The sequence below is a fragment of the Dermochelys coriacea genome, chromosome 1 (genome assembly GCF_009764565.3).
Source record: "Dermochelys coriacea isolate rDerCor1 chromosome 1, rDerCor1.pri.v4, whole genome shotgun sequence".
NCBI lineage: Eukaryota > Metazoa > Chordata > Testudines > Dermochelyidae > Dermochelys > Dermochelys coriacea.
This window is the reverse complement of record NC_050068.2, coordinates 199,268,735-199,284,226: the sequence shown is the minus strand read 5'-3', so window position 1 is coordinate 199,284,226 and position 15,492 is coordinate 199,268,735. Positions and strand designations below refer to the sequence as shown.

Genomic DNA, 15,492 nt, shown 5'->3' with positions numbered 1-15,492 from the left:
TTGACGGTCATTAGGAGATGTGTGTACACACCACGGTTAGGAATGCATGTATGTGTATAGATAGAAAGCTGCAAATTGTAACTGTGATGCAACTTGAGCATCACCGCACAACAGGGCCTAGAAGCAATCAGGCAGGGAGGGACTACCTCCCAAGCCAGTTGTGTACATGAATCCAGCTTCATGTACCCAGCCATTGTACAGCCTAGAAAAGGACAAAGGTGAACCATTAAAGCGAATGGAAAGACTTTGAGACAACTGGGGACAGGGGTGCAAGAACAATTTGTATAGTGGGGGTGCTGAGAGCCATTGAACCAAACTGTAAACCCTGGATATGACGGGAACCACTTCAAGCCAGGAAGTGCTGCTGCACCCCCAGCACCCCTAGATCCAGCACCTATGACTGAGGATTTCCCCAGTCTGAGTAACCATGAATTACCCTAGTCTGAAAGAAAAAAAAGGGGAGCGGGGGCAGGGAAGCCTTTTAAAAAAGAGACTTGAAACTGAAGTTTTCATCCAGAAACTGAGACAAAGTTGGTTGGCAGGTGCTGTCCATGAAACACTGGATGCTCCTTATGGCTAGGGTGTACACTGGGAAACTGTTCAGAGGCACAAGAAATCTTGTATTAGACAAGGGATTTTATCTAATATGGAAATGGAAAGCCTGAGGTTGCATCTTTCTGTTTATTTTCTGTGTAACTTGTATGTTTGTTTCCCTTCCTCTTTCATCTTTGGATCTGCGGCTTTTCTATTAAATAAACCTTTTGTTTAGTTTTACCACAAACAAGTCTATGATGTGCAAACCATGTGGAGTGTGCATGCTAAAATAAATTGCTGTCTTGAGGGCTGGTTTCAAGCCTTCCGCTGGGAGGAGCCAGAGGGGGAAGCCCAAGTGCCTGGAATTCATAAAGGAGAGATTTGGGGAGTCTCAGGATTGTTCATGTCACCCTGCAGGGAAGAACGAGGCTGGTGGAAGCCAGGATGAGACCTGGCGCTTGTGGGCAGGCAACTGGTGTCAGGGGTCTGAGCCATCACATCACAGCATAAAGACACCCCAGGGTACTGAGCAGGCAGTGACAGAACTCCTTCCTGGGCTGTGTGATCCCCAAAACATCACATGTATCTACCTCTACCGTCTGTGATTCTCCGTATACTGCTATGCCAGTTACATTATTATAACGGAGCATCACATTGTATCAGATACATATATCAGCTATAGTATCAATGTCTCTAATTCTGATATATTCACCGTGGGCCCTTGAAGTCACTATGATTCAAGCACATTTGGGGAAACATCAGTGCTTACTGGAGACTAATCTACTAGACCTTGTTAAATTGTGCATGTCACAATTGTGCTGCTAAGTCCTAAACTTTAAGGCCATGCAGCCTTACATTTTTCTGGTTCTACTCGCAGCGCTGCCTTTGATTTGGTAGATGACCTTGGCCAAGTCACTTCACCACACTGGGCCCCAGTTTCCCCAGATAATAACACTTACTGATTTGATAGCGTGTTGTCAGGATTAATTTGTGGGCGTTCATAAAGCTCTTAGGATGGGATTTTAAAAATTGCTCTGCATTCCTTCTTTTGAAGTCAAGGGGGGTTTTAACATAAACTTCATAGAATCATAGACTTTAAGGTCAGAAGGGACCATTATGATCATCTAGTCTGACCTCCTGCTCAACGCAGGTCATGGAATCTCACCCACCAACTCCTGTAACAAACCCCTAACTTATGTCTGAGCTACTGAAGTCCTCAAATTGTGGTTTAAAGACTTCAAGGAGCAGAGAATCCTTCAGCAAGCGACCCATGCCCCACGCTGCAGAGGAAGGCGAAAAACCCGCAGGGCCTCCGCCCATCCGCCCCGGGGGAAAACTCCCTCCCGACCCCAAACACGGCGGTACAGCTAAACCCCAAGCATGTGGGCAAGACCCACCAGCCGGACACCCAGGAAAGAACCCTCCGCAGCAACCCAGATCCCACCCCACCCAACATCCACCACAGGCCATTGGGCATATCCACCGCTAGTAGTCAAAGACCAACCAATTGCCAAAACCAGGCTATCCCATCATATCATCTTCTCCATAAACTTATCAAGCTTTGTCTTGAAGCCAGATATATCACCTGCCCCCACCGCTTCCCCTGGAAGGCTGCCCCAGAACTTCACTCCTCTGATGGCCGGAAACCCCTGTCCGACCTCAAGTCCAAACCTCCCGATGGCCAGTCCACATCCACCTGCTCCCATATCCACACTGGCACCGAGCCTAAACAATTCCTCTCCCTCCATGGCACTCACTCCTCCGACATATCTACAGATAGCAACCATATCTCCCCCCAACCCTCCTCTAGCCAGGCCAAACAAGCCAAGCTCCCCGAGTCTCCCCCCACAAGACAGGCCCTCCATTCCTCAGACCACCCCAGCAGCCCCCCTCTGCACCCGCTCCAGTCTGAATCCATCCCTCCCAAACACGGGAGACCAGAACTGCACACAACACTCCAGATGAGGTCCCACCAGTGCCCCGCACAACGGCACCAAGACCTCCCCATCTCCACTGGAATCACCCCACCCAATGCACTCCAAGACCGCACCAGCCTCCCCCACAGCCACATCACACTGGCGGCCCACAGCCATCCCGCGACCAACCAACACTCCGAGGTGTCCCCCTCCTCCGCCACCCCCAAGTAATGGGTCCCCAGCCTGCAACAGACATTCCTGCCATCAATCCCCAAATGCATGACCTTGCACTTTTCACTTCAATCGGCAGCAGGGTTAGGCCAATGCCAGGGACTTTTGACACTCCCACCCGAAAAGCCCAACAAGTATTTTCTTGTTGTTTAAGATTCTCCAGCCTGCAAAAGGCCATAAGTCATAGAAAAAAGCTCCACCAGGTCTCACTTTGTCTGTCCCCTTGGATTCTCCAGGGCCTTATCTATATTTCTCCAGCTTGCACTCTGGTTTTAATTAAAATACAATTTTAGAAATTCAAAGAGAGGTCTTTTTACAAAAGCCTACATGATCTTATAGTAACAGCCGCAAACCCTCTATTAACATAACTGTGCTTAGGACCATAGACTATTGTACTTTAGCTTAATTATAAGGCAACTTACGTTTTCTATTATAGAAAGGACCCAGTCCTGATTCCACTGATGTTAGTGACAACTCTCATTGACTTCAGGAGGGGGGGATCAGGTTGATAATGAATGCAAAGTTTAGAACAAAGCAAAAATATTGAGAATTTGATCAATGGAAAGCTATCCATAGCCTACCCAAAAGTAAGCATGAACACTAGGGTGACCAGACAGCAAGTGTGAAAAATCAGGACGGGGGTGGGGGGTAATAGTAGCCTATATAAGAAAAAGACACCAAAAACAGGACTGTTCCTGTAAAATCGGGACATCTGGTCACCCTAATGAACACCTTATCATAACAGACCCATCAACCTCACTCTTCCCCATGGCAAAAATAATTATCCACACATACTTACTTGTATGCTTTATCTCTGATAAAATACTATTCTGTGTAGGGATAAGCAGTATAGTCTACATTGATTGTTTCCCAGCTGGTCTACAAAAGGAAGTTGCATTAGTTTAACTGAGGGTGTGATTTGTAACCGATTTAGTTAAATCAGTGCAAAGCCCTTTTATTTGAGTTTAAACAGCCTTACCTGGGTTTGGCTTAAGTTGATTAGGAAACAGTTTAAGACAAACTGAAATAAGCAATTCTTACAGCAAAACAAATGCCCACACAGGTGTTGGCTCTGCTTTAACTACATTAATTTAAAAACCAATTGAATTTAAACAGGCACAACTTCCGAATGTAGACAAGGCCTTAGAAGAAACAGATGCCTGTTTCTCCATACAGATCACTATTGGGAATGAATACAATACTAGTGTGATATCAGTTCAATATCTGATAACTCACAAATATTAGCTGTTTTTGCAGTGGGATAGGCTTCCTGAGCTAATAGATTTTTTTTATCTCTATCTGCTATGATCCATGACAGCTGCTAGCAGCTAGTACCACAGTTCAGTCGATGTCCCGTTATGCATCAGAAAATTGCTGATCTTAATCTCTTTCTGCAAGATTGACACACATCACCCCTTCCATTTGGGAAAAAAAGAAAAGGAGTACTTGTGGCATCTTAGAGACTAACAAATTTATTTGTTAGTCTCTAAGGTGCCACAAATACTCCTTCCATTTGGCTTTTTCTCCCTCTTTGTTCCAATCCTTCCTTAATATGCACGTCTTCTATGAAATCTCCTAGTGACAATCCAGCAAAGGAAGAACTGTGTGCTCTTAAAAACAGAAATCTCTGACCTGCTTTGTGACTGGACCTTCCTCTAATCACCCCTATGTGTCACACATCTAATGGCACGGTCTGCCCAGTTTAGAGTGGGATTACCTTGGGTGGACAGTCCTCACTCCCAGCTCAGCAGAGCACTAGACTTTTCCATTCAGTAAGGCTCCAGCTTTAGCATTGTCTCCTCCTTTGCATTTTGTAGAGTGCCACACACACTGATTGTGCCCAGCAGCTAAGAAGAATCATGAGCAATGCAGAGGACAATATTTTGACTTCCTAAGATCTTGTGAATAAATCATTTACCAAAGTTCCAGACAGGTTTCCAAGTTCTCTACCAAAGACGATGGAGCAGCAGCACTGCTGAATCTGTACCACACCTATATGCTGCCAACCAGCTTGTCTTGCACCCATTTCTAGCACAAATTGTTTATACGGGAGTGCATATCAGGGCAACAGAGACAGGAGAGAGTGTGGCTGGGTCAACAGGTTGGGAGATTTGAGTTCTAGTCTGAGATCTACTATTGACTTGTGTGATCTCAGGCAGGTGACTCACTTTCCTCAGCTATAAAATGGGGATAATGACACTGCTCTGCTTTTGTAAAGCACTTTCAGCCCTACAGACAACAAGCTACCATCTAAGCACAGAGTATCATTATAAGCGGTGTTCAGAGGGAATCATTTGTAAAGCCCTTGCAGTGGGGTTGGGAGGTGTAACTATCCTTCCCCTGGGAAATGTTCTTTACTATTTTGTTCAGTCCCAAGACAAATATCTTCCTGCAGTATCTCTTACAATCAGGACTAAAAGGGCACAGGGATGGTTTGTCAGTATTCAGAAAGGAACATGAACCCCCTCCTTAGTTTGTAGGCTGTCTCTGAGACTGCCTTTTCCTTCCTGCACAGGATATGTGGATGCACACACAGCATTAACAACATTATACCATGGCTACAATTTTCTTTAGCCTATGTAAACAGCAGTTGCTAATATTCCCCATATACCGTAGGATACGCTAATTACACTGGGGACAGTACAGCACTCACCTGCCATTCTTGGTCACGATCATCTCATTAGTGACTTCCCTGAACCTCTGCCACAGCGCAGCCTCCTCCAAGACAACCTGGAGTTGTTTCTCAGTCGGGTCCCCTTTGTCTCTGCCAGCTTGGAGCTCACTCTCCACGACATTGAGCAGCCTGGATACAGTGCAGTCACTGGGCTTCTTACATCCCAAATCAGTCATGGTGTACTGTCAGAAACTTCTCAGCTGGCTTAAAAAAAAAACAAAAACCCCTAAGCATACCAATTAATTAGCCACACTAACAAATCTGCTCTCCCTGATCTTTGGCGATCTACTTGTTCTTCCCCCCTAGAAGTCCTAATGGGACAATGACATGAGTGTGTTAAGGTTGACACACATGCACATACAAAAAGAGGACTATCTCCTAATTACTCATCAAGTCAGGTGGGAGGCAGCCTGATTACACAATTGGCTGCCTCGGAAGAAGAGTTCTCCATCCAAATTAATGGGCTTTTATCTTTTTTCAATCTGAAGTGGGTCTAATTGTTCTGCTTGAGAACCAGGTTTCCATTAATGAAAATTGTTTCGTTTCCAGACTGAAACAATGCGTGGAAATTGTGCTTGTGCAGATGCAAACCCCAGCCAAAGGGGGAAGAGTCAGCTAGCAAAATTCAAGATTGGGATGGAGAGATGCTCGTCTTGCAAGCTTTCCATCAGAAATCAAAATGTGCTCACCCTGCTCCCTTTTCTTAAAATAAAACAACAACAATAAAAGGCCCCTCTGCACTTAAATTTTGCCCATGTGGTCTTGTGCCTGGAGGACAATTTAGTGCATGTTCAAAATGTCAGGAGTCAAGGACAAGCTGCAGTTCAGATATATGGGATTTTTTTTAAAAGTACAGTTCTCTTTGTGGAAAGTATATTAATTTCTGGTCACCCAAAAGTGACATGACAGGAAACCTTATGCTTGTTTAATTCAATAGCCCTTGATGCACTTTTATGCTTATGATTTTTTCTGAGAAGTTGGAAGGGCTTATTTTTGGAGTTATTCATTTCATTGTAAGAAACACATTCAGGCCCTGCATTGATAAAAGTCCGGTGCACTTTATAATGAGTGTTAAGGGTTTGGCAGACTTTCGACAGTCTGCAGGATTTAGTAAGGTCCATCAGACTCATGGCATGTTAACAAAGTCCACCAGACTTTACAGGACAAGAAGTCTGATTGGTGTCATGCTCCTAAGCACAAAGGGCCGGATTTTGCACCCCTTTTTTGTGTTGAATAGTACCTCATTCTGCAAGTAGTCCCTTTGATTACAGTAGAGCCATGCATAGAATGAGGGTATTGAATCTAGCCCCAAAGGAGTGGAGCTCCAGTCTTGCAAAGATTTTATGCTGTACCAGACTGGAGAGATTTGTTTACACTAGAACAAATTAGGACTCACAATTCCCAGCAGTGGTAGCAACAGAGGAAGCTGTAATTTAGACAAGGCTCAAATGTTTTTACCACTGTGCAACTTAGCCCTGCTATTTTCAAACCTTGGTTTTGTAAAGTATTTTGCTTCCTGTAGATTCTTTTCAGCCTTAATGTACCACATTCTGATCAGCTTTCCGTGACAAAGAAGTGAGTTAGGTTACCCTGTCAGTTCCAATAAGTCAGCTTTCTTTCTCAGTTGCAGTATAAGGGCCCATTACTGCAGTTAATACTACCCACTATATCCTGATTTTAAGCGTGCTGGATTCCTGCAATGCATGTTGAAGTCAATGGGATTTTTGGGTGCTCAGCCCCCTCTGAAAATCAAGCCAGGAAGCTTTTGATGAGATGGTGGTGATGAGAGTTAGTGTATTTGTGTAGGGTAAGGTATTTATAAATTAATGTTTTGTCTGGTTGTTTCTGCTGCATGGAGAGGATAAGAAGTTGTTCTTTTTATATGCACTCCACAATGTCAAATGTTGTAACAAACACCTAGAGGATGGGTCAGGTGGACTTCAGTTGTTTATATATAGACATGGGTATATACAATAAATAAAACTAGTTGAAATCTTTTGAAAATTCAACATTGATACAAAGATTTTGTGAAAAATTATCAGTTTTTCAACCAGCTCTAAAAAAATACATACAGATTTCCTGCCATTTTTCTATTTATCTTTCTTATTTCATGCCAAGGAGATTAAATGCAAAAATTATTTAGATGCAGCCTTAATGTTAGGAATTCAGTTGCTCAGAACTCAGGAGAGTCAAAGATGGGGACCTGCAGCAGTGATGACTCAGCCACATAACGACAGTATTATTTCTATAACTGTAATTTGGCATGTTCCTTTGACAGACAAATAAGACAACACAGGACTTGATGTTCAGAGAGACTGACTGCCCACCAGTCCCACTGATTTCAGCTGGAGTGATAGCTGCTCAGCTGCACCTTTGAAAAATCAGATCCAAACTCCCAGCATCAAGTTGCTCACATCTCAAGGCAAATCAATGTACACACAAAAATAACAGACCCCAGTGGCTGGAAAGGGAAGGAAGCAGGACAGCAGTAGGGGATACTGTCGCTGAATCCCTAGAGGGCAGTTATTTGCTGGTCACAGGCAGATGATGGACTTGATTAATGTTTAGCAGGCTTATTTATGACACTGGAACAATTCACAAAAAGAAAAGGAGTACCCGTGGCACCTACAGGGGGTAGGAGGAGGGGTTGGGTTTTTTTGATGCAGCAAGTTAGTTAAAGCAACTTTCTTTGGTGTGTTATATTAAAGTAAGCATCACATACAGTAGTGCAAAATACTTCGGGGGCATTAACACAAAGATCAAGGTTATCAAACTCAGATGCCTAGAGCCACCACCTAGGTCTATATTTAGGCCAACTAAACCAGTGGCCTGATTTTCTGAGGTCTTCAAAATCCAACACTTCCACTGAAAACAATAGAAGTTGTGGGTGCTGAACACTTCCATAGCAAGCACTTTAAATGGATCCTCAAGATGGATCAAGGTGTCAGACTTTTAGTACCCACATTTGAAAATTTCAGCAAAGGGAAATACACTTCAGTTGCTCAGCTGTCCAGACATTTGCACAAGTAGAATCTCAATCTTATAGCTGCATTAATATAGTTTTGGGGTTATTGAACCATCAGCATTTTCCAAAATGCAAGGCGTTTCCCTCCCTGACTAGCTGGAAGGGTTGGAGTGGGACAGATAGACCTCTCAATTAGCCTCCATAGTCCCAGCTTTTATTTTAACCTTTTAAAAATTAGTCTCCAGCTTGTATGGTTGCAAAACAAACAAACAAATCATCAACAACAACAAACACGCCAAACTGTGGAGTGAGTGTAACTGAGCTAGCAAGTCTGCCTGAGTTTGCAGATAACCTGAAAAACAACTCTGAGGCATGAACTCCCGTGACTGATCTCAGGGATCAAACTCAGATGCCCGCAATGATACTTTAAATGTCAATGTTGTTAATTATTTCACGGCTCATCAATGCATATAAGAAAGAAGCTGTAGGGACATGGTAGGAAGATCCACACCAAGGTGTGTGGCACATCCCCCTCCCTGGAAGAGCCCAAAGGACAAGACAGGGTGGTGGCACTGAGGATGTATTAAGATGGATGGCCTTTAGCAACATAAGGTTTCTGGGTGGGGCAGTGATCGGTTTCATTTTTGTGAAGCAGAGCTCAACTTTTAGATGTTTGGCAAATGCTGCATTCAACGCAAAAATAGAACATTTTTCTTCTGTATCCAGTCCTCCTGCAATTTTCTCACGCTCCCATCACATAACTGTTCTCACAGCCATCGAGAGATGCAACAGCAACCCCTCACTGGGGCTCCAGCATCCTGTAGGGAGGCAAGAGTAATGCCTAGAACAAAGAACAACATTGGCCATTCTGTTCTAGAGCCCCTTGTCACCAGTCATTATCCCATGAAAACAGCTTTGAGGCCGAAATGTTTCAAGCCATAGCTTTGCCCAATGGAGACTTTGACTGTTTATCAGCAAAGTTGGAATTAAATAAATCTAAATCTATGTGAATTATTGAATTGGCAAAAATGCTACCATTTTGTTCAAATAGTTGGTCAGCTGGGTTTTTGGATGCAAGCTCACATGGCTCATTTTTAAAATGACTAGATAATGACTTGTGCTCAGTGTGACAGGCCATCCTAAATGCAGTGATCTGCACTGGCCGCTATTCTAGATTTGGAAAAAACAAACACACCTGAAGACGCACCTAGGCTGCATGCCAGAAATATAGCAGACAGAGCACACAGGCCAAAGAGGATCAGTTTAAAATCCGTTAACTCAGGCCTCATCTTGTTCCAGCTTCTTCATGCTTTACAATATCTGCATGTCCCAAGACACTTTATAAAGCCTTTAAGGGAAGACACAAACATCTGCATGGCCTAGCTGTCCAGATGTATGGAGTTGTAGGCCAGGAAGCAGATAATAGACTAGTGGGCGGGTTGTTTGGGGAAATTTAACTTCGTATTTCCATTTTTTTTTTTTTAAATGTGGAACCTTCATTTTGGTTTTCCAGGCTGCTGGGGAATCAGAGGCTGAACGTAGGAATTCCTGGCTCCCTGACCTGTTCCCAAACCTTGGCCAAGTCTTATTTCCATTTGCTATATAAAATGAAATGGTCCCAAGCCTGATATTTGCTTCTATGTGAAGCTGCCTTGGTAAGGGAACACAGAACGCTGGTTATTTGTGTTCACCACTCATTGAAATGTAAAACTGGTCAACCCCATCTTCCTCATGTTGTCGTAGGGAAAGGATGGCTGCAGGAATAACGTTCATACACTTTTTGTATTTACTTCCTGTAAATACTTCAGTGCACAAATTTACTACCAGAGATATTTGCGGAAACAATGAATATGTACAAAAAGCTAATATTTAGCTTATAAATTTGAGTCTGCATTGAAAACCCAATTCTAGGAGTTATACTCATCCAACCAGAGAGCAGAAACAGTATCGTGCAACTTGCATCCAATCAAAAAAACTAACCAATGCAGCTCAAATGTCAAATTATTGGACAGTCCTAGTGAACAGCTAATGCCAAATCCAAAATTTATTTCTATAATTATTGGGGGAATGATTTTAAATGAATAGATCCAAGAAAGTCAGGAAAAACAGCAAAGGGGAAAGAGGCTAAATCCATTAAAAAAAAAAAAAACATTCTCTAGGACTTCTTTTTGCTGAGCTCCAACAATGAGCATGTTCACCTAGGCATTGATTGGATTATTTCTTTTCTGATTGCTTGATTAAACTCAAACTCAAACCCTTTTTGGCCAACAGCTGCTGAGAGGGAGACGGAAAAAATAATTAACAAGACTTGCTCTCCATCTGACATTCGATAGCTGGTTTTTGTCTTCAGGCCCACGCCTGCAAATAAAAGACAACCCTTCTTGACAAAATGAAATCTACGAGAACGGGACTCACTCTTTCCATCTCCCCAGTATCCATTGAACCACCTGAATAAGTAAGCCGCTCTGAACATTCAGTCCCAGCAGCCATGGGAAACTGAACACCTCACTCGCCATGACACTATCAGGAAATCAACACCCACTAAGTGTGGAGTTATAATTAAAAAAACAATAAGACAGCTGCTTTCAGCAGTGTTTTTAATCATGGATCTAGCACCCTAGGAGATTATTGGACTACAAGAGATTTAGGAAAGATTAGTCTTTTCATTACCGTTGGGGGGGTTAGTTCCCATACAATGCCAAACAGACATGTTTCTAGTATATATGTAGACAACTTGTGCTGTTGGTACCTGCTTGTCTGGAATTTCAGTGGAGATCATAGGCAACAGGAAAATGGAACTACTTATTTCTATTTTGGGAGGGAAAAGGTTAATTGAAAACAGATTTGATCTGACTAGACTGATTACAAATATTTTGTAAGGTAATTATTGTACTTCCCCCCCCCCCCTTTCTTCAGCTTCTTCGAGGAACTCCAAGTTCTAAAACAATCATGAATTTGTCTCCACAACCTTGCTTGTGTGGTGGATCGATATTATTGCCCCAGTGTAACAATGGGGAAGTGGAGGAACAGAGGTTAAAAATTAGCTTGGACCTTTTTTTAACCCTTTCATTTCAGAGTCTTCTCAGAAGTGGAAGTAGGTGGGATCTTTTACACTAGGAAAGAAGAGTTAGGATTTTGGCCTGGATACAGTTCAGGCACTAAATCCATATGTGGGGCACCTCAATTGAAGTGGCCTGATTTTGCAGAAGGACTGAGTCCCCCAAATTCTATTCAAAGCAAATAGGAGCTGCAGGAGAGAATCATCTTTGAAAAATCATCATTTTTACCTCTTCCTCCCTATCACATAGATGGCAGACTCAGAAGCTTTGGAAAATGCCCTCCTCATACAAGTCAAAGGCTGTTCAGGCAAGAAGTGGAGAACTAACAGGTGGTTTAGCAGCAGTGGAAGATAATCCACCTCATAATGCTTCCTACAGGAGAGGGATTCACACCCTGGAAAGGCAAGGTGGGCAATATCGTATTAGATGCTGTCTGGGGAGATGGGGAATGTATGTAGGAGCCCTCGTACATTTAAACCCAAATGCAATCACAGGTGCACCTCCTGCACCTTGGTTTCACCCTGCACTAAAGGCCAAGCCAGAGACAGCCATGCAAAATAGGCCCAGCAGCATCCATCATCTAGGTGTCAACTTGCAAAGTTGAGAGCGTCAGTTTTCAATAAATTGCGTATAGTGGGTACCTTAACCACCGATCTTACACTAAAAAGCATGAAAGACAATCAGGGCCTTTGTCCCCCTACAAACCTGGCATCCGGAGAGATAGCTAAGATAAATCCACCGGGACAGCCTTGAAACATCGGCTGCAGCCTACATCTCCTATGCGCTTTATTTCTGCCATGTCATCATTGCCCCATGCCTGCTACCACAGAAATCAAAAGCCCAAGCCCTGAAAGCTACCCCTTCATCCAGGTGCCGGAGAGCGCACCTCCAGCAGACTGCCAAAAGGACAACTAAAATATACCCATCCCAAATCTTCCCCTCAATCACACCTACAGTAAGTGCTCCAGCTCTCAGTGTATTCACTCACTCGCTCACATGATAAGAAAAGGAGTACTTGATGCACCTTAGAGACTAACAAATTTATTTGAGCATAAGCTTTCGTGAGCTACAGCTCACTTCATCGGATGCATTATGGGCCCTTGCTGTCTGCATTATGCATCCGATGAAGTGAGCTGTAGCTCATGAAAGCTTATGCTCAAATAAATTTGTTAGTCTCTAAGATGCGTCAAGTACTCCTTTTCTTTTTGCGAATACAGACTAACACGGCTGCTACTCTGAAACCAACTCACATGATATGGTCTCCCAGGAGTAGAAAGAAAAAAGGAGCAGAACTCTATTTCTTAAGAGTCTCCTGTTCTTGTTGGATGGGCAATCACCATTATACACTAAACCTCAGACTGCTGCTACACAGACTGGAACAATGAGGAAGGTGCACACAGAAATTAAACCCTCTCAGAGCTTAACCTCTCCTTGACATTGAATTTCTCACACCACAGGGAACTCCCCCTGAGCAAATCAAAATCTTAACAAAAAAAGGCAGAGAGGGGAGAAGAGGGAGTTGGGGAAAAAGGGCAAATCGCTCTTCTCTGAGTCTCTCATCCCCAAAGGGAAATACGCCACCAGCCCACCACTTGTAAAAAGGGGACAGTCTCTGCCCCAGAACTTAAGAAAAGTGTAACAAGATCCACTGACTGAAAGCTGAAACTAGATAAACTGAAGGCTAGGCATGAGCAAATGTTTTACAGTGAGGGTAATTAACCATTGAAACAAACTTACCTAGGCATGTGTTTGATTATCCATCACTCCAAGTCTTAACATCAAGACTAGATACATTTCCAAAAGACATGCCCTTGCTCAACCAGACATCATAGGCTTAATGCAGGAATCGCTTAGTGACATTCTCTGGACAGTGTTATGTAGGAAATCAGAATAGATGATTATATTGGCCCTTCTGTACTTAATCTAGGGACTTGATGGACGGTAAACTCTTTAGGCCGGGGTCTTCATATGTGTTGAGACAATGCTTGAAGACAGAGTTGTTTGGGCCCTTGCTGTCTGATTTTCCAACAAGAAAAATTCACTTTCTGGAAAAATTAACATTTTTCTGCAGAAAAACGTCAATGTTGTTGGAAATTTTTGATTTTCCAGTGGAAAAATTTTTCTCAGCTCTGCAGCTTCCAGGGTCCTTAGCAGCCTGCCTAGAGGGATACGCTGGTGCTCGGGTTTGCAGGCTCCTTGGCTCCAGGGCAGTCTTCCAGGCGGATTGTCCCAGAGCTGGGGCTGCCAGGGCTTCCAGTCCCTCAACAGCCTTGGGAGCCCCAGCTCCTAGGGCTCCTATGCAGGGACCCTCGGAAACATTTTGAAAATGTTGAAACCAAATGAGGAGTTCTTGTACTGCAGGAAGTTTCCATTTTTTGTTCATTTTGAAAAAAAATTTTTTTTTTTTAAATTTCAGAATTTCCCCCGGCACAGGAATTCCAATTACCACCGTTCAAGGGCTAGCCAAAGACCGTGGAATGAATTCCTCCAGGAACTAAGGGCCATCGCAAACCTCACCACCTTCTGCCGTAAGCGCAAGGTGCATTTCTTTGACATTGCCTTCTCTAACATAGCCACATGTGTATATATTAAAAATCCTAAATGTGGATCAATTGTATAGTCACTTGCTTGAGCACACTTTGGTTTGTTGTGAAATATACTCAAGAGACCCAATAACCAATGTGAATCAGGTTTATTAAAATGGTACAGGAAAAAGGTCTATATGATACCAGTCTCTGAAAAGTAGTCCCATGCAATGATGTTACATTCACCTAGTACAGGTGTGCTCCAAAAAGTTATATCCCTACTTGTTTACCAGTAAAAAAGGTAATATGGCACCTGAAACTGAATTTAATCAATCACTTTTTACCTTAAAAAGGAGTACTTGTGGCACCTTAGAGACTAACAAATTATTTGAGCACAAGCTTTCGTGGGCTACAACCTACTTCATCGGATGCATAGAATGGAACATATAAGATCCCCTCTGGTATGCCCTCTGGGGATAGAAAGCAAACTATTAGTGGAGTTCCTTCTTGGGTTCATACACAAAGAATTAAAAGTTCAGGTTTAGAGTAGCAGCCGTGTTAGTCTGTATTCGCAAAGAGAACGCGAGTACTTGTGGCACCTTGGAGACTAGCAAATTTATTAGAGCACATGCATGGATCTATGTTTTATGGGAGTGGCTAGGTCATTACACATATTAAATCTATTTCCCTATGTCAAGTATCCTCACACCTTCTTGTCAACAGTCTAAATAGGCCATCTTGATTATCATTACACATTTTTTTTCCCCCTCCTGTTAATAGCTCATCTTAATTAATTAGCCCCTTACAGTTTGTATAGCAACTTCCATGTTCTCTGGGTGTGTGTGTGTGTGTGTGTGTGTGTGTGTGTGTGTATACATATCTTATGTTCCATTTTATGCATCCAATGAAGTAGGCTGTAGCCCACGAAAGCTTATGCTCAAATAAATTTGTTAGTCTCTAAGATGCCAGAAGTACTCCTTTTCTTTTTGTGGATACAGACTAACACAGCTGCTACTCTGAAACCTGTCACTTTTTACCTTGTTCATTTCTGGCACCATGATGTTCCAGTTTATCTTTTGTTCTGAACCCACACATTCCAGGTCATTATGCACCCTTATCTTTCTTCTGAGCACATGCATTCCAGGTACTAAAAGGCATGAAGACACCTTCTAGGTTTCTGTGGTTAATGTGTTTCCTGGTGCCTTGAAGAAATAATGGTATGTACGGATACTGACAGTTTTCTTATCTACTCAAGCCCAAGCTCACTTCAAGGTGTTATGGGATACTTCGCATATGTGTGTACAGGATTATAACAAAAGGTACAGGCCAATTTGGCCTTGATAACTTCTATACTAATGCTTAATATATATACTTAAATGCTTGGAATATATGTTGCAGATATATCAGAACAACACACAGGTATGCTAGCTAGCATATATTAGTCAACATAAACAAAACACTTTACTGCACACAATTCTCCTCCTGGGAGATGAGAGAACACACCCAACAGATATTAGCCATGTTGCTTAATACACTACTGAAAGGCACTCATACTACAGTATGCAGTATAAGAACCTATATAGAATAG

General features: G+C 42.9%; 1 protein-coding gene across 3 annotated transcripts in view; it reads right to left on the bottom strand.

Moving 5' to 3' along the window:
• The window catches only part of TBX19 (T-box transcription factor 19), a 59,799-nt gene extending 54,268 nt beyond the window's left edge, over positions 1 to 5,531 (bottom strand). For 2 of the 3 annotated variants that reach the window (XM_043511576.1, XM_038403926.2), the window contains exon 1: positions 5,335 to 5,531. In XM_043511576.1, coding sequence (XP_043367511.1) covers positions 5,335 to 5,531 — 197 coding nt within the window. Of the gene's footprint in view, positions 1 to 3,103; positions 3,166 to 5,334 lie in introns of all 3 variants that reach the window. The other variant, XM_043511578.1, reaches the window with a different exon arrangement.
• Between the last annotated feature and the right edge of the window lie 9,961 nt (positions 5,532 to 15,492).